The 25,555-nt window shown below is 42.4% G+C and overlaps 1 protein-coding gene across 2 annotated transcripts in view; it reads right to left on the bottom strand.

The window, feature by feature from the left end:
- CFAP44 (cilia and flagella associated protein 44) overlaps positions 1–25,555 on the bottom strand; it is an 83,827-nt gene that overhangs the window by 34,937 nt on the left and 23,335 nt on the right. For both annotated transcript variants that reach the window (XM_032780248.2, XM_032780249.2), the window contains 12 exons: positions 24,646–24,740; positions 17,631–17,840; positions 17,037–17,147; positions 11,979–12,131; positions 8,750–8,971; positions 8,021–8,166; positions 6,594–6,864; positions 4,138–4,193; positions 3,466–3,628; positions 2,670–2,800; positions 1,267–1,460; positions 607–787 (listed from right to left, as the gene is read on the bottom strand). In XM_032780248.2, the coding sequence (XP_032636139.1) occupies positions 607–787; positions 1,267–1,460; positions 2,670–2,800; positions 3,466–3,628; positions 4,138–4,193; positions 6,594–6,864; positions 8,021–8,166; positions 8,750–8,971; positions 11,979–12,131; positions 17,037–17,147; positions 17,631–17,840; positions 24,646–24,740 (1,933 nt within the window). The remainder of the gene's footprint in view (positions 1–606; positions 788–1,266; positions 1,461–2,669; positions 2,801–3,465; positions 3,629–4,137; positions 4,194–6,593; positions 6,865–8,020; positions 8,167–8,749; positions 8,972–11,978; positions 12,132–17,036; positions 17,148–17,630; positions 17,841–24,645; positions 24,741–25,555) is intronic.

Raw genomic sequence — 25,555 nt, 5'->3', positions numbered from 1 at the left:
GGAACTGTGACTCTCCGCCACCATGAGGCAGGCCGGGCATCTCATTATCCTTTGCTGTCTCGTCCCTCCTCCCCCTCCCCCACCAGGCTGTGAGCTTGGGCTGCCATCCAGCATAGGGGCACCAGTTTAATAATACTGCGTAGGGCCCCATAAATCCTAAGGACGGCCCTGAGTGCAAGTGGCTCACCCACACTATCGCTGCTCAAGGGGTTAATCAAGGGCAGACCCTAGAAGTCTTGGTGGCCCCAAGCCCAGATGGAATTAGACACCTCCAACAAGTACTTCCTTCTTCCTTTTCCCTCACCTCCCCACCTGATTGAGCAACCTATCTGGTCACTGATTGTCTCATTTAGCCTCCACATTGGCATTGCTTTAAAAGAGGAGCCGTGGCAGCCAGCACAAAAAATTCTAAGGTTCACCTGAGATTCAAGGGCATCTGCTGTCCACAACTGACATTTGGAGATAATTCGTTTTTAAATTGCCCCCTTAGAATAATAGGGAATTATACAAAAACATAAACAGTGGCATATAAGAGCTAAGTACAATTATTTGACCACAGAAAAAGGCAGGCCAATGGAAAGATGCAGTTTGTGATTCAGGACTTACAGTTCATCCCACTCCTTCCTTCTTTGCATAATCTTAGCTTTGGCCTTGTCAGCTTTCTCCACAATTTTTCTAATTTGTTCAAGTCGGTTTCCACCAAAACGTCCTATAGCACCTTGCAGCTGGGGCCTTTTTTTCAACTTGTCAGCTTCCATCTCCTCTTCACTAACTCGAGCAGCCTGACCTAAAAGGAATGAAATGGATGTGTAAGCATTAGGTGTTACGATGTGACCCAAAAGCAAGTCACAGGTACTGTAAGCCATACTGGGCCAGCTCCTCAGCTGCTATAAATCAGCATAGCTGCAATCAATGGTCCTTTGCTCATGCCATATTATCAATCAGTGAGAAAAACTATAATGCTGCGCAATTTTGTCTCCCCTGTGGGTTGATGGGTTTTTGCCAACGTTGACTAGAATGTGGAAAACATCTGGTTCTAAATGGCACAGGGGAACTGTTGACTGAGAATGCAGAGTGGTGACTGAAACAGAACGTGAAGATAACTCTGTGACTACCTTCTGTTGCCAAGTTTCTTTGCTTAAAGGTGATGAGATGTACTGCAGTCTCTTCCACTCAAGCTCAGGAAAATAAACAAGGTGAGATAAAGAATGGAAAGCCATTATGGTAAACAGAATGGCAGCATTTACGTCTTTGCATATGTCTTACTTGTCTCTTTCTGGCTTTCTCGCCTTTGTTCTGCTTCTTTTCCTAATTTGCTTGTCCTCCTTTTTGCTGTTTGACTTTGTTTTCTGGCTTTGTAGTACCTCTCAGAGATTGCCAGGAGCCTATATGTGGAGATTTGATGATTACTTCCTATAGCATGAACGACCACTGTGTCAAATTCCAGTGTGTCTCGAAACCTAAGGAAATAAAATAGAGATAACATTCATTATTGTCTGATTTCTGCAGTAGCAGTCTATGACGTATTTTCCTTCTAGCCCATATTGCTGCCCCAAAAGGCTTAAACAATGTATTATACTAATTAAACATATTATACAACCACAGTATTTGCAAACATAAAACAACAGGTATCAGTGCCATGATAGAAGTACCTTCCACTGACCTCATGAAGTCTAGAAATGGAGCCACTCAAGCGTGGGCATGCCAACAATACCCCATCAACCAAAATGGTGTCTAAGGCATCTGACAGATCTAGGTGAAATAGCATAGATAGTTGATCTTTGTCTACCACCAGAAAAATCACCTAGTAGAGCAATCTCTATATCAGACTCAGGCCTAAAACTGGACTTGACAGGGTCAAAGAGATCTGAGGAGTCCAGGAATCAACAGAACTGCATCACTACAGCATTCTTCCCCACAAAGGGGAGGTGAGGGAAGGGATAGTTCGGTGGTTTGCGCGTTGGCCTGCTAAACCCAGGGTTGTGAGCTCAATCCTTGAGGGGGCCATTTAGGGATCTGGAGGAGGGAAACAAAAAAACTGTCAGGGGACAGTATTTGGTCCTGCTAGTGAAGGCAGGGGACTGGACTCAATGGCCTTTCAAGGTCCCTTCCAGCTCTATGAGAGAGGTATATCTTCATATTTTATTATAAAGGGAGATTCCCAATAGGGTTTTAATTGGTGAGATTCTCTACATCAGGAGATGGTTTGACCACTACTCAATAAACCATCTGTTCTTAAGGAATGCTGGTACACTGCCTTCCCAAAGTGAAACAAGGACCATCTCTTCCATAGCAAGCTCAGTTTGTCCCCAGCTGCACTTCACCACACATGAAGGACATGGGTTCACTGCACAGCTGATTCCTCAGAGTTCCACCAGCACTTCTAGAACCCCAGCAAATGTCACCGGCTGAAACTCAAGCAGAGCTGTTCCCCCAAAACCTGGCTCTGATGCCATGGAGGTGGATAGCACAGTGCGGATTCAGTAATAGCCTGATTTGCATATCAGTGCTTGCCTAACTTGTGTATGGTTCAGACCAAACAAGAATATAGTCACAAACAGGACATATATACACTTTAGTTCTATGAAGAAAATGTTCCTTAAGGCAGATGGATCTTAGTTAATGAAACATCTCAAGATGGAGGAGGGTGAAAGAAAGCTAGTCCTTACCGACTCTGCAATTTCTGTAGTCCAATGCGGTGCTTCTCCTGATCCCAAGCCAACTCCTTCTGCACTAGCTGGATTCTCTGTGCTGTCTGCCTATCCATCTCCTCACGGATTCTGTGGTCCATCTCGAATTCCTGCAGATAGATGGGAAACTGTGTCATAGCATGCTGAATGCTAGGCTATGACAGTAGCAGTGGTTAGGTTTAAGACATATTTTTGTTCAGACATAGGAGTTGATGGCATCGACCCAACTGCTCACTCTAGCAGCTGTTCGCCGCAGTGCAAAGAGCCACATTCTTTCAAAACTCTTCTCTAGTGTCACCCAGCACTAGGTGTGGGTTGGAGCTCCTGGCATATTAAAATATATACACACACACCCCTTCTTCCAATCCATCTAAAACTGAAAATCAGCAAACTCCAATGCCGTTCATTAGCAGGAATGAAATACAGTGGGCAAGGGCGAACCAAGGCAAATCAGTACTAGCTTTACCACTTTCACTCACTTCAGTGTGCTTCTCGACCATATTTCCATTCCCTTCACTGTAGCCTTTAAAGAGTGACTGGAAATCAGCAGCATTGCTGCTTGGTCTATAGGTCTTACAGGTACTTCTGAGGCACCAACTTCTGCAGCACACTCAGAAATGCCTGTGCCATGAGGAAGCAGTTTATTTAAGGAGCTGGAGTGGGAAGAGGGGGAAAATGAGTTGGTCATATTTTGATTCTAACGCACTGGAGACAGCTCATTTTCAAGTAGCAGCCTAATCCAAGGATAAAGGACTTATACACCAATTTGATGTACCTCTCTGTGTAGCTGCATGTGCTTTGGCAGCTCCATGTTCCTTTGAAGCAGGTGGTGAAACTCATGCCTAAGGATGATCAGCTCTTGCCTCTTTTTGTGTTTTTTGTCCTCTGCTGCCTTCATTATCTGGTCATATTCCTTTTTTTGCCTGGCATTCTCAATACTGGAAATGCAAGTAAAAGGAAGCAGCATTATCTGGATGGTGGAGGGGTAGAGAGAGAGGAGACAATAGTGTAGCCCTCTAGCCAGGAACAAACACAGGTCAAAATTCTGCTCCCACTGACACTTGTGCAGCTCCCCTGGAATCAATGGGGCTGAAGAAAAGTAGAATGAAACAGAGTGTAAGCTTTTGCATGAAGGGATTATCATTTATTACATGTTTGCACAGTGCCTAGCAGCAGGGATCTCTGGTTTAGTAGGCCTCTACGGACTATCAGAACATATATGTTAAATAATAATGTCAGAACATCATGTTACAAAAACAGGTGGATGAGATGGATGTTTGCATAAAGGCTGCACAGGCATCGAAGGCCTCATGTGTCTTGAGACAATGGCCCAACTTAGGAGTAAGCTATTGCCTTCTTTTAGAAGGCAAAACAGCTGGGCCACATGAACTGGAGGCAGGGCTCCCAGCAAGCACAGCCATTCTCGCTTTCCTCAAGCACGCCTTACCTGTAGGCACTGGGATCCTCAATATCTTCTGCAGTTTTTTCCTTTTCAAGATCTCTCTGTGAAGCAAAAATATAGCTTTTGCATAAACAAGGAATGACACTCAACGGCTCATGAGGCTGTTCCACAAGTTAAGGAAGAACCTCACACTGCTCCTCACAAGTGAAGTGATGTTTGTAAAGCCAGATGAAACCTTCATGATGAATGACATCACAGGGTCACTAAATATCAGGTTCTAATGGTTCCCCCAGGCAAAAAAGAGGCGAATGCAATACTTACCAATGAATACAGGGGCCAAACTGATCCATGATGTAACTCAATTAACTTCAGTGGATTTAAGTTTGGCCCACTATGAATCCCATATATGTTTAAAGGTAGCGACAGAATTTGAAAACTCTTCCATGGGACTAAAACTAGAATAGACACTCCCTGAAGAGTTACTTTGATAAGAAATAGCACTTTTAAGATGGACATAAAGCAATGCTGTCAACCTAGGCTATGGAAATGATGTTATAAAGATCATTAGAGCCCTGCAAATTCATGGGTATCTGCTTTATATCCGTGGACCATTTCTGCGGACCGCCGTGTGGATGCGGATACAAATTTTGTATCCGCGCAGGGATCTGGCAGTGACAGCCAGGCGGGCAGCTGTGAGGAACCACAGCATGGATCCCCCACTTGCCCTGGGTGGGGAGGCCTGAGGGGAAGGGACATTGGATGTCCAGGGCAGGTGGAGGATCCGCCACGGCTCCCCACAGCTGCCCGCCCGGCTCTCATCATGACCAGGCTGCGACTCCAAGCTGGGCTGGGGAGAGCCATGTTGGCGGCTGTGGGGCACCTAGGTCCCTCCACCAGCCCAGGCAGACGGACTGGGGGGCAGGAGAAACTGGAGAGCAGGGACAGTGAGCAGAGAAGCTGGGATATTTGGCAGGGGGCTGGAGGGCAAGGACACAGGCCGGGGTTTGCTTGGACTCCCCGCCCAGGGCAGGTGGAGGGTCTGCCATAGCTCAGCACTGCTGCTCACCTGGTTCTTATCATGGCCAGCCTGCGGCTCCAAGCCAACCCCTTCTGTAAAGTCGGGTCAGGGAGAGCCGCACTGGCAGCTGTGGGGAACCTGGGTCCCTCCATCTTCCCTGGGCAGGCTACTGGAACACTGGGTGGGAGGCTGCCCTGGGTGCCACGGTGCAGCAGTGGGGGGGCTCTGAGCAGCCCCCGGCTGTGTTCCCGCCCCCAAGGCTCCCCACCTGGCCGAGGGCAAGTGAGGGTCTGCGACTCTGTGTGGGCTCCCCACAGCTGCCCACGCGGCTCTCCTGACAGGGCTCCAGGAGCGGGATGCCTCAGAACCTCAGCCTGGCCCCCAGTGTAGAGCTCTGCAAATCCACAGATATCTGCAGCTATCAGAAGATAATTTTTGCGGATAGCAGATCGGATGAAGATACACATTTGTGTATCTGCACAGGGCTCTAGAGATCATCAGATTTTTACGAAAATATTTTAAAGTGCAATCTACTCAAAAAATGATTCTGTCAAGATAGCACTTTTTTATTGAACAGACCTCTCTTTCTTTTGGAGTCAGATCTGGTTACTTCAGTGACTCATTAAGCTTTTACTGAGTTTTACTCCTGTTACCCCTGTAAAACCAATACAGTTAAGAGTGTCAGCAGAAGTGTATTCCTTCTAGTGCATCATCAATAGAATTGTTTCCTAAATTCCAATCAGATTAATCTGTGAAAACTCAATAAAGGTAAAGGCGCAGCACGGGGGTTTTAGAGTTCCTAATTTGGCTTGCAGAATCTTTAATACTGGTGTTGATGTATGAGAATGAAAGAGCCCAGCTTAACTCTCAGTTCTCATGGGATGTTTGCAGGTTAGGTAAATTTAAAAACAAATTCCTTCTTTACTTACAAGTTGAGCAACTGTGGTACAGAAGCCACTGATAAAAAATAAACATAGTGCCTTTATGCTGCCATATTTTAAGTCTCTATTCAGAGTAGAACTGCACTTTAATAAAAAAAAGCACAGAATAGGGAGAAAACCTGCCAGATCTTTGTTGTTCTCAACATACAAACACACGAAGTGATGATTAGCTAAGGGAGGCCATGTACATCAACAGAATAAACAGACCTCACACTTTTAGAGGGAAGAAAAAAAGCATTGAGAGGAGAAAGAGAAGGAGAATTACAGACATAAAGACTATTATTACATTAGCAGACATTTTGCATGGGCTCATTCGCAAATTGCTTTGAAAATCCTCAGTTTTTGCCACGAATGACCCACAATGCAAAAGGAGTGAGTGTTTTTTGCACAGAAGTAGTAACAAGCCCACATTGCTTAGCACTAGAGCGTACTCTGGTATTCATAGATTTGGACATGTCCTGGAGAATGAACTGTAATGCTTTTACCTATGCACCAGAACACAATACAGAAGAATTAGGGAATGCGTTCATTCAGTAACTCACTCTTGGAGAGGGCACTTTGGCTTTTAGCTCTCTTTGAATGTTCTCTGGAGATAGGATATTGAAGGAAAAGATGTTGCTATCTGCTCCACAGGTAACCAGGAATCGGTCATCATAACTAGAGCATATCGCCTGGATTTGGCCATAATCGTTGTCATGCATGTTGAAGGACCAGTATCCATTTATCATGTCTGCTGACAGGTCTTTGTCCTGGAGAGGATAAACTCGCACTGCTCCATCCTTCATCCCACAGAACATCAACAGCTTGCTGGTGCTGTAAAGAGAACAAAAGTTAAACAATTCCAAGTACTGATCTAGAACAGTTAATGTTGCAACAGCAAAGAGCCAGTGACACTTGTGAACACAAGCTAAATTAACACAATGGGTGAAATTCACCCAAGTATGAAAGGCTGGAGCAAGGTTCTCTTACCCATACCACTTATGCCCTGCACAAGAAATGAAGGCTGTTGGCAAACTAAGTGACTGTACAAGGGTATCCATGCACCTCCTATACATCATGGAACTGGCTTCAGAATTGGGTCATGGGGTAGCAGAAAAAATCAACATGGAGTGGACAAGGTATGAACTGTGGAGGGTTTTGGATCTGGATTTGCATGGCTCCAATGGGCTCCAACACCCGCACAACAGGTGCAGATTGGTTGTGACCCACAGACTAGATTAGCAGCTAAAGAGGGGTTGCACAGCTGCCACACAGCCTGGTTTGGGATTGGGAGGTGACTTTCACCTCCCCATACTCCACCCAATAGAAGGAGAGAAGAAGACAGGTGTAAATTACAGTTTTTATAACCTAAAATGGTTTCCTTGGGGTCAGATCAGGCCTGGTCTCATGGGCTGGGGAGACACAAGGAGCTCTCCACTTCACCTGTGCAGTCCACATAATGTCCAGTTCAAGCTGCTGGCCTGGCACAATGAAAGTGTGGGGATTGCTCCCTCCATACTCTTCTGGGGAGCAAAGAGCACCCTAAAGAGGGTGAGGGATGGAAGGAGGTAAGGCCATGACTCCATCCCCCTACCCACTGGCCAAGCAAGCACCGAGGTAGTGGACTGCACCCCCCGAAGGAAGTAGCAACATCCCAGGGCTTCCGCTGGGGAGAACTTCCCAATCCATGGTTGTGTCTTAAAGGCACAATTGAGTTTTGAGTGCTCAAAAAAGTAGGCATTTTCAACATGAACATTTTTTAAAAGAAAAAACAATGTACTTTACACAGCTGTACTGACAAATCCTACCAATCAGGAATCCTAAAGCTGGTAACCAACTAACTCTAGGTACCAGGGAAAGAGCAGAACTCTTCGTGAACTCTTGCACATGGATACTCATCCATACAAGGAAAGAAACAGAGGAATATACCATGATATCTCCTGATTCCAGTTCATCAGTTTAGTAAGTCATAGTGCATAAGCTCTTTTACCAGAAAGAGATCCTTTGGATTGGGTTGTCATCTGTGTTCTCCATAGGAATCACCTCAAAAGGCTCATCTTGCCTGCTTTCAGGGGATATTTCATGCTGAATCGGGGAGAATGCACAGTGGTAGAGGTACCCAGAGTCATAGCCACTCTAAAGATGAGAAGGGCCACGAAGAAGACATGAGGAAAGGATGCTGATGCAGGCGCCCAGGAAAATACAGTTTCATGAACAACTGTTCTTTTCTTAAAATTTCTTTTTAAAAATGAATCCATTGCAAGTGAAAGAAGCCAGACTAAAAACCCCTGGAAACGCTGTTTATCCGCAGAATAAGTCCACCATTATCAGTGGAGTTACAAGTATTTGCCATCCCTCTCTGTCCCACCAATGTGCCTCAGTCATGACCACAAGGGACCACCATCTACTAGTGGGGAAAGGACTACCTTGGCCTCTCTGGGGAGACCACCAAAAAGAGTGCCATTTGTTGTGAACTGGAATGACACTGTAAAACCATTTCACAAAGACCACTTAGCATTCACATCAAGCACTTGGTCTTCTCTGAGAATTTGGATATCTTCAAGCATGGGGCACATATGAGCTTGTGTCCTAGAGGCAAAAGGTTTTTATTCCAAATACCAGTTCTCTACGCCACCTAATCCCCAAGTCCATGAATCTTATTGTCTCTACATTTAACAATCCTTTTCTCAAATTAAAAATGAAAGAATATTTAATTTACCAAAGAAAGCCAGAATTTCCCTGGTGCTGAATAAAACCCGCAGACAATGGGGCTGGGCTCCTGTGGGACATAGATGGGTGGCAGTGGCTCCTCTTTCTTAGGCTCTGCCTCTGGCTCTTCTTCTATCTCAAGTCCCATATCCTGCTGTTTCTTTATCCACTCCAATTTTGCCTTCTCCTCCTCCTGTTTCTTTTTCTCTCTGCGCTCAATCTCCTCTTCCCTCTGTTACAGAAAGCAGTGAAAAATGAGTCATGAAACCAATGCACCATTGATTGAAAGGCTCTCATGATAAACAATACTAGAAATTAGTTAAGTATTCCTCGCAATTAAACAGAGGTCAGGCCTGTCTACACAACCCTACAGTGCAGACTATAGGTGTGCGAAATGCAGCACACGCTAAAATGTTGTGCTACAATTGCCCATATATGCCCTGCTAGCACAAACTAAAAGGTACATGTTTCTAGTTAACAGAGTCCTATTTGAAACGGGACTGCATTAACACAAACTAGGTACCTTTTAGTTCAATCTAGCAGGGACTACATGGAGTAGTTACAGCACAACACTTCGATGCACTCAGCAATTCAGACTCCCGTAGTACGCACTGCAGGGCCTGTGTAGACAAGCCCCATCATACCTCATTTGAAGCTGCAGTGGGAATCCTCTCATTCCCACCTCCTCTTATATTCTGCCTCCAAGGACTAATGAAACAGCAAGCACTCTCCACCAGAGACATGCTAAATACAGCTTTTCCCAAGCCAATCAAGCCTTATGTTAGCCAGACGGTTTGCTTGACAGCAATGGGAGGTTCTCTATCAACTCACGGACTGGATGCACTACTTCTGCAGTGTTCCCGAACTCTGTCTTTTACTTGCCCAAAAGTAAAAGGGACCACGCTGGAGACCTGAATTCAGATTCCCATGTGGCATTGTTTGTGCTCAAACATAAGGTTAAAGTGAAAAACAAAATGTTTGTAATGACCTTCCTTCGGAACACTGAACTGAAGAGTACTCCCATGGCCAATTTATACAATCTTTAAAATCTTCATTTTATTAAAACGTATCTTAGCATAAATAAGTGTCAAATATCACGCTATCTTTTCCCAGGGAAATATTAGCTTTGTAAGATAGCAAAAGACATCTCTTCTTCCTGAGTACTGAATTCCTCCTGGTCACTGTGGATGCTGGGGCTTTGCCAGATCTTTAACAAAACATCAAAACAGTAGTTATAAATTTTTGAGAAGATGGTTGAAAGTGGAAGTGCCACCGCTCAAGAGAGGCAGCTGTGATGTGGCAGATTGAGTACTGACGCTGAGAGTCAGGTAATCAGTGTTCTAATCCTCACCCTCTCACTGAGCTGCTTTTTCAGTTTCCTAAAATACCCACGGGTGAAAAAGTGTGTAACTCCAGTGCTATCTAAGGTGTTGCCCATGTTTATACCAGCAGTGAATTTGGCCTCACATGTCATCAAAGGAGCAAGTCCTCCTTGAAGAATGCATAAATGTAATCCTGACTGTGACAGGTTGGATCACAGAAACCCCCCTGGGAACTGCCAACTGCTGTACCAAGACTACTTCTGCCCTTGCTTTACCTGCCAGCCTGGGACTCCAGCACCCTCTGTCCTGTTGAGCCAGACATGCCAGTCTGCTCCACCACAGACCCAGGGTCAGAACTATGTGCCCCAAGCTGCAGACTTAACTGAAAGCAGCTAACAGAGGTGTTCCTGTCTTTAACACTCAGATGCCCAACTCCCAATGGGATCTAAACCGCAAATAAATCTGTTTTTACCCTGTATAAAGCTTATACAGGGCAAACTCATAAATTGTTTGCCCTCTATAACACCGATAGAGATGCACAGCTGTTTGCCCCCCCTCACCCAGGTATTAATACATAGTCTGGGTTAATTAATATGTAAAAAGTGATTTTATTAAATACAGAAAGTAGGATTTAAGTGGTTCCAAGTAATAGCAGACAGAACAAAGTGAATTACCAAGTAAAATAAAATAAAACACGCAAATCTAAGCCTAATACAGTAATAAAACTGAATACTGATAAAATCTCACCCTCAGAGATATTTCAATAAGTTTCTTTCACAGACTGGACACCTCCCTAGTCTGGGCACAATCCCTTCCCCTGGCACAGCCCTTGTTCCAGCTCAGGTGGTAGCTAGGGGATTTCTCATGATGGCCCCATCCTTTGTTCTCTTCCACCCACTTACATCTTTTTTGCATAAAGTGGGAATCCGTTGTCCCTCTCTGGGTTCCAACCCCCTCCTTCTCAATAGGAAAGTACCAGGTTAAAGATGGATTCCAGTTCAGGTGACATGATCACATGTCACTGTAAGACTTCATTGGCCACTTGCCAGCACACACATATACAGGAAGACTTACAAGTAAAATAGAGCCATCTACAATCAATTGTCCTGGTTAATAGGAGCCATCAAGATTCCAAACCATCATTAATGGCCCACACTTTGTATAATTCAAATAGGCTCTCAGAGTTATAGTTCATATTTCTAGTTTCTGATACAAGAGTGATACATTTATACAAATACGATGACCATACTCAGTAGATAATAAGATTTGTAATGATACCTTACAAGAGACCTTTTGCCTGAAGCATATTTTAGTTACATTATGTTCATACTCATCAACATACTTTCATAAAATTATATAGAGTGCAACATTACACTGAGTTTTTTTTTTTGTATAAGAGTCCATTTACAGTTATCACAGCACTCAAAAAGTATCAGAAAAATTTTACTGGCAAAACCATTTTTCATGTTTGATTAACTCAAAAGTGGCCAAATCCATGTTTATGAAACTGTTCAAAAGAATTTCCTTTGAGGCTGAGATCGAGCATGAGAAATTACAGCTGTAAGGATAATATTTCTGAAAATTAAAAACTAAAAATATATTTTAGAATGGAAGTGACATATTAACTTTATCTCTACTACCACTAGTGTAATCCTATAATATACATGCATTATAAGCTATATGTTGTTCCTCAATTCCACTTTTTATTTCCATGAATTAGTGTTGACAATATATATTTTCCAATAGATGAAGCAAAGCCAGGAGTGGTCTGTGCCTGGTCCCTCCTTATGAATGTCTCAGCTGGAACCCTGTGTTCAGCACCTCACAGACTAGCAACTTGAGTGGAGTAGTTTTGCACTCTAGGGATACTGGTAACTGAGGGCTGAGAATTTAATTCCCCACAGGACAGTTCTTTACCTTGATCCGGGATTTAATGCTGCAGAAACGAAAATACTGTGTAGGCAGGTCTTTGATCTCATAGGTGGATACTGTGTCCTGTTCTCCCAGGATGGGTGCAGGAACCTGAAGAGCAAAGCCATTCTCACAGAGCACAAGCAGCATGCTCTCTGCCTGTAGAATAGCACATAAATCACAAGCATCAGACTGACATACGGAAGTGGGAAAGAGGAAGAGTAAAGCTAAACGTTAGAAGTTGTCAAGCCACAAAGTCAAAGGCATGCCAGTCAACATTCACTTTATGTGATTATTTAAATGGACGAATCACCACCAGAAATCAGAGAATATCATCTTAGACTGAGAGCATGATGATGATGTTTAGTGTCACAAAGTGATTCGCCCCTTTAAATGAAGCAGGCCCAGTTCCTCTGTGCAAGGACAGGTGCTCCTAGTTGGCCAATTAAAAAGGCAGAGCAGCACCTGGTGCTATAAAGGATCAGGGAGAATTAGAGAGGGAGGAGGCTTGTAGGGACGGCTAGAGGAGGGTTTGCTAGCTGACCTCCCAAAGGCCAAGAGGCAGGACCAGAAAGTTAAAGGCAGAAGAGCAGCAGAGGGCATTGCATGCTGACTTCTAAGCCAGAGAGCTGGAGCTGAGGACCAGAAAGGGCTGAAGTTGGGAACAGTGGAAGTACCAATCTGCTTGCCTGTCTGAGATGAGAGGTTAACAGAACAGGGGAAGCAATGGATGCTCCACTGGTGAGGATGAACTCCCAGCAAAAGGTTTGGGGGATGAGGGTGTAATACTGCTAGGAAGAGTGGAGATGCACTTGACCTGTAAGGGCTTGGGTGGCTGTCCTGGCAGAAAGCCAGGAGAGGACAGAAGTAGAGCCCAAAGGTGGTGGAGGATGCCAGAGTATGATATGTGCTATGCTGATGGACTAGCTGTTGTGGGGTTATAAGGATTACATGCACTGGGGTTGATAAATGGACTATGTTTTGGGACTTGTGTTATGGATTATTTGCACTATGTTTTTGTAATAAGCCAGCCCCAAGGATGGGTATTACTGAGGCAAGAGAGACTGCTTGGGCGGGGGGGGGGGGAGTTCCTAGGAGCCTGAGAGAGGAAGTGGGACTGTAAACTGAGTGTTAGGGTGCCCTGCTGCAAGGAGGTGCTCAGGGAAGATGGGGAATCATTTACACCTTGTGAACCTGGCTTCTTTGAAAGAAGATGTGACGCATGACCAGACAGGGTTAAGCATTCTACAGGATAAATGACTAAAATTCAATCCTCTTAAAGACATATGGGGAGATAATGTTTGTGTATTTACATATATATTGGTAGTGGTCAACAATGTAATCAAACAGTCCCTGTCTATGCTGTATTCTGTTAATTCAGAGATCAAAAGAACATCTTAACATTTAAATGAACTGTAAACATAGGATGTCGTGGTATTCATCTCTTTGAAACGTATAGCAAATCATCTGCAAATGGTGGAAAAACAGACAACTGCTTTATGTTAATCTGTGTGAATAATTACCAGGCGATGCTTAGGAAATGAGGGTCTATTAGTCGCTGAGGGACTCCAACCTGTCAAAGAAGGCATGAAATGTATAAAAGATGTTTGGGTCCTAATCCTTTTTATCTCAGATCTCCTTAAGCTTCACCAGGGAAAGTTTGAGTCACAAAATTGACATCCTAGTCCTAAAGTGGAACACTCTAAATATATATTGGACATTGGACTATAACCTATGGACTAAATTCTAAAAGAACTCTTTGCAACTACAAAGCTCACCATCTTTGCTATGAATCTGAACCTCAAGAATTGAACTCATGTCTGTATGTATATTGATCTTTTAACCATACTCTCTCTCTTTTCCTTTAACAAATTTTCATTTAGTTAATAAGAATTGGCTGTAGTGTGTATTTGGGTAAGATCTGGAATATTCATTAACCTCGGAGGTAATGTGTCTGATCCTTTGGGATTGGTAGAACTTTTTTACATGATGAATAAGATTTTCGTTATATGATGAATAAGATTTTTGTTTATCCTCTTCATATCTGACTTGGGTGTCTAGGTGGAGGCCTGAGGCTGGGTTACTTTAAGGGAACTGTGTTGTTGGCTTCTGGGCAACAGGTGAGGTAATAAAAATGCTGTTTTGTGCTGGCTTGGTAAATGTACATATTGGAATATCCACCAGCTTTGGGGATTGTCTGCCCCATTCTTTGTAGTTCACCCTAACTGAGTGACCTCAGGACTCCAGTCACAGATGGGTCTGAACCAAACTCTTGGGTCAGAGGTTTTGTCTGAATAAGCAGCTGAAAGTTTAGATGCTTTATCTGTACTATCCATATCTCTTATGTCTTTAAGAATGGCCTGGAAATCTTGGGGAACCCCCCCGCCCCCAGCTATCTTACAGGATTTCTGGTCCCTGCTAGATCCCTGAAATGCCAATGTCAGAGGAATAACTGAGGCGGAGGAAGAATTATCCAAACTTTTTAAATTGCAATAAAAGTCAAGTTTGCATATAGGTGTTTTTTCCCCAAAGGAGGCCTTGGGCATGGGGCAGGGCTCTTTATTTTATCTGAAGTAATTCACCGAGCCCTAATGTGTGCAAAGGGAGCTAGCTGCAGTTGCTGTAGGAATCAGAACGAATTACATTGCTTTTGTAAACATAAAATCTACACCATTAATTAAATGTTTATCTTTTAATCTTCTTCTTTGCTTATATTAAAGTAAGAAAAATTAAGATACATTTGACAGTTATATGAATGTATAACCTAAAAATTATACATGCAAATAAATACGTTATGTTAGGCAGGTTTCTGCACCTATCAGAAATGTTGGGATACATACTTGTCACTGGTGGGCAGGAGGACAATCAGAAAAGCCTGACAAGCCAGAGGAAGAAGACATACTGGTGCTTGTCAGGTAAACAGGGAGCAGGGTTGCCATCATAGAATAAATCCAAGATAGCAGCTATGATCTAATTCCCATGGTTACTTGGGCCAGGTCTAGTCTAGATAGGGTTTGCCAGTACAGCTAAACTAGTATGTACAACTATAGCGGCAAACCCCCTGGCAGAGACACAACTTATACCGGCAAAAAAATCCTTTTGCCCATATAGCTTATATCAGTTTCCCAAACAAAACAAGCCATATTGGCTAAAGGACTTTTTTGGCCGGTATAACTGCACCTACGCTTATGCTAACAGAGATCAAAGGCGATGTTAATTATATTGTTTTCATCTGCCTATCTCCTGTAGTTTGCTATGACATTACTTCTACATTATGATACCCTGTAATTAAATAACCCTAGATTAAAGTTATGTTAATGTGAGATGGTAGTCACATGTTAAAGCTTCATAAAAACTAATGGAATGTTACTTGTATTGTTTTCGCTTATCTATTTCTATCATAACGTGATGGCAGGCAATTACCTTTATGTATATTCTTGTAACTAAATAACCCCTTAAATGCAGATGAAGCCTTGTGGAAATGCAAAAGAAGAAGGGTGCTAACTTCAAAGCAAGGGCACTGTGTTCAACAATGGAAAATCACAGACTCAGTCCGTATGTCTTACTCATCAAAACCCATGTGGGTGAAGACACTGTTCAGATTATTTTCTGGAGAAGATTAAAAATGGATTTCACAGAAAGATCTTGTATTTCTGAACTGTTTGGACACTTACAGGGAAGCATTCCAGATGCAAGGCAGAGATCCCCAGTGTTATTCTGGGTGACCCTGAGAGACTTTTGGAAAGATAGCAGATTACTACATTTGGATTTACAAACTCTGACTCACCTGTTAACGTATTTTACCTGCTTTAACCTCTCAATAAGTCTCATTTCTTTTCTTAGCTTATAAATCTTTAGTTAGTTTACCAGAGATTTGGCTACCAGTGTGATTTTTGGGGTAAGGTCCAGAGTTCCAATTGATTTGGGGTAAGAAGTGACTGATCCTTTGGGACTGGGAGTAACCCAATATGATTTTGGGTTTATATAAACTTTTATCAGAAACTCCAGTTTGTCTGGATGGCAATATGGGCTGGAGAGCATAAGGAGACTCCCTGTGACTCCATGGTAATACTGGTATAACGATCCAGGAGTGCACATCTATTACTGGCTTGGTGAAATCTAATTATAGGATATACCACCAGTTTGGGATGTCTGCCCTATTTTCTGACAGTCTGACCTGAGATTGGCACTCACAGTTGTGAGTCACTCCAGACAGCATGACAATCTACGCTAGGGCTTTTTGCTAGTTTATAAATTTCATAAAGAATCATACACTCCCAACCAACATTACCTGGCAGAAGTTTCTAGGGTGGACCTGGCCTTATTAAACTTTTGAAATCTTAGAATTTTATTATTAAAAACCATTTGAATTAGTCATGGACAAACATCAAAGGCACTTGGGTTTGAGTTCAGAGAAACACCCAAGGGTTTGCTTTTGATGCTTTGAAAACTTTGTTTTCAATTCTATGGCACCTTTTAGACTAACAGACATTTTGGAGCATGAACTTTCATGGATGAATACCCACTTTGTCAGATGCATGCACCCACGAAAGCTCATGCTCCAAAACGTCTGTTAGTCTATAAGGTGCCACAGGATTATTTGCTGCTTTTACTGATCCAGACTAACATCGCAACCCCTCTGATACTTGTTTACAATTGCATATGCCTATTTGAATATGGGCAACAGGCACAGTCCATGTTCAAATCCATGCTTTTTAAATGAAAACTAAGCCTTAAAAGTTTCACTAGTGGATGCAAAGGCTTGTTTCTCACACAAGAGCAAGTGAAGGTGGTCAGCCAAGTTTCTAATGGCTACCAGGAGATCCTGCACTCTGTTGCTCAGGTCCAAAACTCTTAAGTGATTGTACTGAAGGACAATTCTGTTTAGTAATATCTCTCATCCTGAAAGGGCATGAAGAATATGGAAGAAAAGTGTCTGTAATACATTGCTTAGATGAGGATTCTTCATCCTCAAGATAACAATGTAGGCTATAACATCAGTGTGTTGAAACAGCTTCTTTTAAAAATAAGATTAAAGTGCCAGGCAAAACATTCACTACTCACGTGAGAAGATGGAGACCACTGTAATGCCTGCACAGGCCCAGGGACACAAATGTATCCAATTGGCTCATATTTGTCTTCAACGGCAAAGAAGAAGACTGTTTTGTCTTTACTCTGAGAAAGAAAAGAAGGAAGGTACCGAAAAGCATGCATTTCAAGGCTCCCTAACCATTTCCCTTACTTTAAATAAGGGCCGCATGCACCCCTCACCTCAGTGCTGTGAATTCCCAATATCTGTCAGCCAATACAACTCCCTACTAACTAGATAGATAATCTACTTAGACCCATCACAGATACAGAAAATCAGGTAATTCTAGACACTAAGTTATCCTCCCCCAAGTGATTTGGGATCTTTTCTCCCTGAGCCTCTCCTGATTTTGCAGGGGTCTTACCCTGTAGTCCATACAACCCTTAATCTCCATGGTCCATGTGACAGCAGATGCTATTTCCTGCAATGGCTAAGCGGAGATCACAAGAAAAGCCTCCTTGAGGCAGGTATGATTCAATAAATCAATAAATAAGCACAATCATGTCACCTTAAAATAGTTTTATATTTTTGGCTTAATAAAAACAATTCAGTGAATAAGTCAGACATACCCCTGTGGCAAGTACTTCCCCATTTCGTTCATATGCCAAGGCTGTAACTGCAGCAGTGTGGGGTTTAAAAGCTTGTTTCAGACACATCTCTGCATTCCCTACATTGGTCCGACCTGCAACAACGGCGAGCCCCCTGGGATCATAAACTTCAATAATGCGAACAACGCCATCTTCAAACCCAACAGCAATTAGACCTCCTTTGGGATTTACCTGTGCATAATGAAATTAAAAACACTTGCATCTTCAGGCAAAAGATAAGAATTTGTAGACTCCAAGGCCAGGAGAGACCACTGTGATCACCTAATTTAACATACATAACAGAGACCATACCTTCCTCAAAATAATTCTTGTTTGAACTAAAGCATATCTTTCAGAAAAACATCCAACCTTGATTTTAGCCACCACAAACCTTGATAAGTTGTTCCAATGGTTAATTACTCCCATGGTTAAAAATGCAGACCTTATTTCCACTCTGAATTTGTCTAGCTTTGACCTCCAGCCATTGAATCTTGTTATATCTTTGTCTGCTAGATTGAAGAGCCCACTATCAAATATTCCTGTAGCAGTTGCACCACTGCCAAATACAGAAGTAATATAACCTCTGCACTCCTACTCAATATTCCTATTTATGTATCCAGGGACTGCGTTAGCTCTTGTTATCACATCATCACACTATGAGCTCAGGTTCAGCTGACTATACACCATGACCCCCCACATCTTTTTCAGAATCACTGCTTCTCAGGATAGAGTGCCTCATCCTCTCACTATGGCCTAAATTCTTTGTTCCTAGATGTATAACCTTACATTGGCCAAATTAAAACACATTGTTCTAATGGTAAACTGGTTGAAGCGAACAACGTAAGAACGGCCATACAAAGTCAGACCAGTGATCCATCTAGCCCAGTATACCGTCTTACAACAGTGGCCAATGTCAGATGCTTCAGAGGTAATAAAGAGAACAGGGCAATTATTGACGGATCCATCTACCCGCCTATCCTCCACTCCAAGCTTCTGGCAGTCAGAGGTTTTAGGCCATCCAGAGCATGGAGTTGCATCCCTGACCATGTTGGCTAATAGCCATTGATGGACCTATCCTCCATGGACTTACCTAATTCTTTTTTTAACCTAGTTATGGTTTTGGCCTTCACAACATCCCATGGCAACAAGTTCCACAGGTTGCCTATTTAGTTCCTTATGTTAGTTTAATTAATTTCATTGTGTGACCCTGGGTTCTTGTGTTATGTGAAGAGGTAAATAACACCTCCCTATTCACTTTCTCCACACCATTCATGATTTTATAGATCTCTTATCACATCCCCCCTCAGTCATCTCCTTTCTAAGATGAATAATACAAATCTTTTTAATCTTTCTTCATACAGAAGCTGTTCCATATCCCTGATAACTTTTGTTGCCTTTCTTGTATCTTTTCCAATTCTTATATATCTTTTTTGAGATGGGACGACTAAAAGTGGAGTTAGTATTCCAAGTATGGGTACACCATGGATTTATATAGTGGCATTATAATATTTCCTGTCTTACCTGTTCCTTTCCTAATGGTTCCTAACATTGCTAGTTTTTATGACAAGCACTGCAGATTGAGCACAGGTTTTCAGAGAACTGTCCACAATGACTCCAAGATCCCTTTCCTGAGTGGCAACAGTTAATTTAGACCCCATTATTTTATATGTAAAGTTGGAATTATGTTTTCCAAAGTGCATTACTTTTCATTTATAAACAATGAATTTCATCTGCCAATTTGTTATGCAGTCACTCAGTTTTGTGAGATTCCTTCATAACTCTTTGCAGTCCACTTTAGACTTAACTATTTTGAGACATTTTGTATTGTCTGTGAATTTTGCAACCTCATTGTTTACCCCTTTTTCCACATCATTTATGAACATGTTAAACAGCACTGGTCCCAGTACACTCCATTCTGAAAACTCACCATTTATTCCTACCCTTTATTTCCTGAGTTGTAACCATTCAGTGCTCCATGAGCGGACCTTTCCTCTTATGACATAACTACTTACTTCGCTTAAGAGCCTTCGGGTACGGACCTTGTTGAAGGCTTTCTGAAAATCCAAGTACACTGTATCCGCTGGATCACCTTTGTCCACATATTTGTTGACCACCTCAAAGAATTTTAATAGATTGGCGAGGCATGATTTCCCTTTACAAAAGCTGTGTTGACTCTTCCCCAACATATCATGTTCATCTACATGTCTGATATTTCTGTTCTTCTCTATAGCTTCAACCAATTTCCTGGTATGGAAGTTAAGCTTACTGGCCTGTAATTACCAGTATCACCTCTGGAGATTCTTAAAAATCAGTATTAGATTATCTATCCTCCAGTCATCTGAACAGAGGTTGCCTTAAGCAACAGGTTACATATACCACAGTTAGCAGTTCTGCAATTTCATAACTGAGTTCCTTCAGAACTCTTAGGTGAATACCATCTGGTTCTGATGACTTACTACCATTTAATTTATCAGTTTGTTCCAAAACCTTCTCTACTGACACCTCAACCTGGGACAGCTCTTCAGATCTGTCACCAGAAAGAATGGCTCCAGTGTAGGAATCTCCCTCACATCCTCTGCAGTGAAGACCAATGCAAAGGCTTCATTTAGTTTTTCTGCAACAGCTTTGTCTTCTTTGAGAGTTCCTTTAGCACCTTGATCATCAGTGGCCCCATTGATTATATGGCAGGCTTCCTACTTTTCCTGCTTCTGACATACTTTAAAAAAAAATTGCTGTTATATTTTGTCTTTTGTTAGTTACTTTTCAAATTCTTTTTTGGCCTGCCTAATTATACTTTTACCCTTGACTTGCCAGAATTTATACTCCTTTCTATCATCCTCAGTAGGATTTGACTTCCAATTCTACCAAGCGATCCAGATTGCTCTGAATCAGTGACTTGTATTCTTCATTATTTACCACTCCCCTAATCTGTGTGTCATCTGCAAACTTTCTCGGCGATGATTTTGTTTCCTTCCAGTTGTTAATAATAATGTTAAACAGAGTAGGGCAAAAACTAATCACTGTGGGGCCTCACTAGAAACGCACCTGCTCAAAGATGAGTCCCCAAATATAATTACATAATGAGACCTGTCAGTCCACTGTTAATCCATTCAATGTGTCCCATGTTAATTTTGTATTGTTCTAATTTTTAAATCAAAATATAGTGCAGTGCTACATCAAATGCCTTTATCAACCAAATATGCATTTTCATTAAAAAATTAAGTTAGTTTGACAGGGTCAATCTTCCATAAATCTACGCTGATTGGCATTAATAAAGTATTAGAGGATAATTTAATTTAATCAAGTTCCGCATCAGCTACTCCATTACTTTACCTGGGATCAATATCAAGCTGATATTGAGAAACTATATAACACACAGCTCTAGAGTTAACATATACCCCATCTCATAAATCATTCTATATGGAGTTTCTATTGTCCACATACACGAAGGAAAGAATCACATGCAAGGAACATGGTTTAATTTTAAAAGCCTAGGAGTCTTTAGCGATGCTACATACCACCACGGAAAATGAGCTTTGATTTTGATGTCAGGCCAGATGGGACTCACATGCTTGTAACTCACAGGACAGTGGTGTAAGAACATAAGAACGGCCATACTGGGTCAGACCAAAGGTCTATCTAGCTGAGTATCCTGTCTTCTGACAGTAGCCAACGCCAGGTGCCCCAGAGGGAATGAATAGAACAGGGCAATCATCAAGTGATCCATTGCCTGCCGCCCATTCCCAGCTTCTGGCAAACAGAGGCTAGGGACACTATCTGAACCAACAGCAGCTTCTAATATTCTTTTTAGGGAAGAGATATTTAAATGATCCTGGACAAATAAATGGCTCATAGCATATGATATAAATTGACTTACTTTCATTGACTAGCTACTTGCAGTAGGAACTTACATATTGGGCTCAGTCCTTTCATCCATCTGTCCAAGTATTCTCCCTCAGGCAGTGTTCAGATACCAATACTCCAAAGGAAACTGAATGAAAATGTTCTAGGATGCACTATGGGCCAGATTTAAAAGGCATTTTAGCACTTAAAGATGCAGCGAGGCATCTAGTGGATTTACAAAAGCATAAGCAGGTAAGGTACCTACTTCCCACTGACTTTCAATGAGAGTTAGGTACCTAGCTGTATCTTTAAAAGTATCTGTTTACCCTTGTAAATCTGGCCCTGAGTATAGTGCTGTATATTTGTAGGGCCCAATCAGCTTACTTCATAAGCACATAGTTGGTCACCTATAATATAGTCATAAGATTGCACAGCACAAATGCTCTTGAAAGCATAGTCATAAAGCCACCCTACCCTTTAAAAATCAAGGTACAGTATTTCCCTCTCTGACTGCCTGTATAAGTGACCTCTGCAAACTTACTATACTTGTTTGCTCAAAAACATGTCTACAAAACAGTTTAACTCAAGTGAATTGATTGCCAATTAACTCAAGTTAGCTAATATGTTTTTAAAAGATAGTATAGACACTCCACAAATATTCAGTCCTGGTCACAACCATTGGTGGAGTGTCTAAACCTGTTAGCTAACTCAAATTAATTGGAAATTGTGATGGGGTGGACTAAGCCCTGAGACTCCCTGTTGGAGGCCTTGCAGCTCTGCCACACCCTGCCCCAGAAAAGGGCACCCTGCCCCAGCTGCCTAGAGAGGCTCCACGGGACACAGCCAATCAGGAAAGAGGCTGCAGGGAGCACCCAATCAGGGCCCAGTAGGCTAGTATAAAAGAGCTGGAGGGCCAGAGTGAGTTCAGTTGCTGCTTGGAGCCAGAGGAGGGAACCTGGTGCTCCTGGCTTGCAGAAGGACCTTGGACAAAGTAGTTGCTGGCAGGGAGCAAAGAGGGGCTGCTGGGACTCAATCAGGAGAAGGCCCTGAGGTAAGGGTGAATAATGTGCTGTGGCCAAGGGGATGTGGCCCAGGGAATTGTAGCAGCAACACAATTTAGCAGCCATCCACTACATCCCTTTTAACTATCTGTAGGATCCCTGGGTTGTGACCCAGAGTAGTAGGCAGGCCCAGATTTTCCCCCACACACACACACCCATTAACCACTGGGGAAGTGGCTGGACTTTGATACACCCCAAAAAGGGGAACTGAACTGTATAGTGGCCCAGCTAGAAAGCTGGGGCCAGAAAGGCTCAGAAGGCAAAGATGTTGCCTCCATGGAGGGAGCCCTGTGGGGTATGGCTTGATATTCTGGGCCAAGACTATTTAAAGACTGCTGGACTAAATAAGGACCTGAGCCCACAGATGGTTACAGAAGGACACGGCCTAACCAAGGAGTACTGGGGATAGGCCCCCTTTTGGACTTATATCACGAAAGCAGTTTATCACGAAAGCAGTTTATCTATCTGTTGTTTCACATACAGACTGTGTGAGACTTGGCCAGAGGGCTGAGTTGCTGAAGACTCATTGCAAGGCAGAGAGGAAGTACAGGCACGCGATCTCTGCCAAGGGGGCTGTGACACAGGGCCAGAAAAGGTTAAGCAACCCAGCTGGCTAAATGACCCAAATTCAACCCTTTGAGACCTGTTAGAAAAGCATGAAATGGTCCTAATTACCATTTATACATTCAATAGACTAGAGCTTTGAAATGCAAACCTGTATTGTTGGAGAATTAGAGCTAATACTAACTGTATGTGTTTACTTATCTTGTTAGATGTAAACAGACAGTTCCTGTCTCTTTCTATACCCATTTATTCTGATATCTAAAGGGAATATTAACATTTAGATGAAACTTGGGTGTAATGTTAGTCTATATTTCTCTTTGAAGTTTGTAGTAAACTGTCTATGAACTATTAATGGATAATTACCTTATACTGATGAATGCAACTAGTTACTTGTGTACACATAGGAAATAGGTAGTTTTACTACAAAGCAGCTATCCTTCACCCAAGGAATACCTGCTGTCAAGAGGCTATCGTAGCCTGACAGTGATCTATATAAGGATTACTTGGGTGCTGATCCTTTTACCTCAGATCTGCTTAAGCTTCATCAGGGGATGTTTGAGTGACAAGACTGAGGTATCCAGTCCCATCTGGATCACCCTGATATTGGACATCGGACTGTAACCTCTGGACTAATTCTGAAAGGACTTTTTGCAGTTCTAAAGCTCATCATCTCTGCTATGAAACTTACCTAAACTTTATTCATATCTTTATGTATAAAGATCTTTTTTAACCAATACACTCTTTTCTTTTTAATAAATCTTAGTTTAGTTTAAAAGAATTGGCTGTGTGTATTTGGGTAAGATATGAGATTCATTAACCTGGTGGGTAATGTGTCTGATCTTTTGGGATTGGTAGAACCTTTTATATGGTGAACAAGACTTTCAGTAATCCTCATCATATTTGACTTGGCTGTCTGGCTGGGAGCTCACGGCTGGGTTGCTTTAAGGGAATTGTATTTCTACCTTCTGGGTAACCAGTAAGGTATTGTGGAAGCTGTTAGAATAACCACCAATTTTGGGGATTATCTGCCTCATTTTTTGCAGTTTGCCCTAATTGAGCAATCTCAGCGTGACCTCTCTGGGGCCCTGGTCACAGGGGCGCTTGCAAGAGGTGAGTGCCACCCCATTTCAGCAATTAATAAGCTTGAGTTAAAGAGCAAAAACTCTATTCCAGACAGACTCAGAGTATTATCTGGGAGCGTCCACATTGCTCACCTTTACAAATCTGTACAACAGGCCATGTAGAATGCCTGGCAAGACAAATGGGGAAACACCCATACAATAAATCCAAGCTCCACTGCTCTGGGATAATCCTCTATAGTGCAAAAAGCTTGCTCATATCCCAGTGAAGGAAGAAAAAATTTCCCAGACCTTTATCTTACCACTGTGAAATAACCTCACCAACGGTGATTCATAAAGGCCAAGCTGGCCAATAATTTCATTAAAACCCTGTGTCATGAACATGTGTGATTGCAATGAAATAGCCATGTTATGAATCCATGTTAACACACTGCAGTAGGGTAAACTTACCACTCGGGGTGCCCAAGTCAGTGCCGTTCCTCCTTGTTTAAACTTAATCTCAGTCAACTGACAATTGCCAATGAAATCATAGATACGCACTGAGTCTGTGTAAGACAGATGGAAGTGGAAATGAGACAGGTTATTGCAGACAATTTTTTCTTGAAAAACTACTTAGGATTTCAGGACAAATTTCTGATGCATCTTAATGGAAAGTTAGTAATCTTTCATTTCACATCAAAACTCACAACTGCAAGTACCTTGCTGATGGTTATGTAGTACTGTAGCTTTCTGTACTATCACGAAGGAAACACTAGCTTTATTAATTCTGACCTAAACACTCACACCCAAGGGTCACAGGGGCTGAGACTGTTGCGGAAATAACATATTTGGCTCTGAACAAGGAGGAATGAGCCTCATTAGCCAGCTGGTGTCATTATTGAGTAGTCACAGGTGCAACACTGACATGTACTACAAGAAGTCCTGTGCTGACAGCATAAGAAAAAGTTATATGATGATACTTGGATTTGCCTTTGAGGAAAGCGATTAAATAGGTTAAAATGGAGAAGAATACAGATAAGAGCCAGTTTCACTTTAGCTGGAATTAATGGCATGTGGAAACTCGTGTTAGTGCATACAGTTCAATAACAACCAGCAACCCTCATAGGTTTCAGTTTGGCTCAAGTGGTAGGAATTTTGCCTTCAGGCCACAATACATGGATTCTAGTAGTACACCATATATAATTAATAGCCGACAAGATCAAGTTTAAGACCCTGTGGCACTTCCTGAAATGCATGAAGGATAATGTCAATGAACTGGCCAATATTCCTTCCCTCTAACAAGTGCTAAAATGAAGTGCTAAAGGCTTGCTCAGGCACACCTTCAGAAATTAAATGTCCATAGTCCAAGAAACTATTAATG

This window comes from Chelonoidis abingdonii, chromosome 1 (genome assembly GCF_003597395.2).
Source record: "Chelonoidis abingdonii isolate Lonesome George chromosome 1, CheloAbing_2.0, whole genome shotgun sequence".
Lineage (NCBI taxonomy): Eukaryota > Metazoa > Chordata > Testudines > Testudinidae > Chelonoidis > Chelonoidis abingdonii.
Note: the sequence above shows the minus strand (reverse complement) of the source record. Positions and strands in the feature narration are given on the sequence as shown.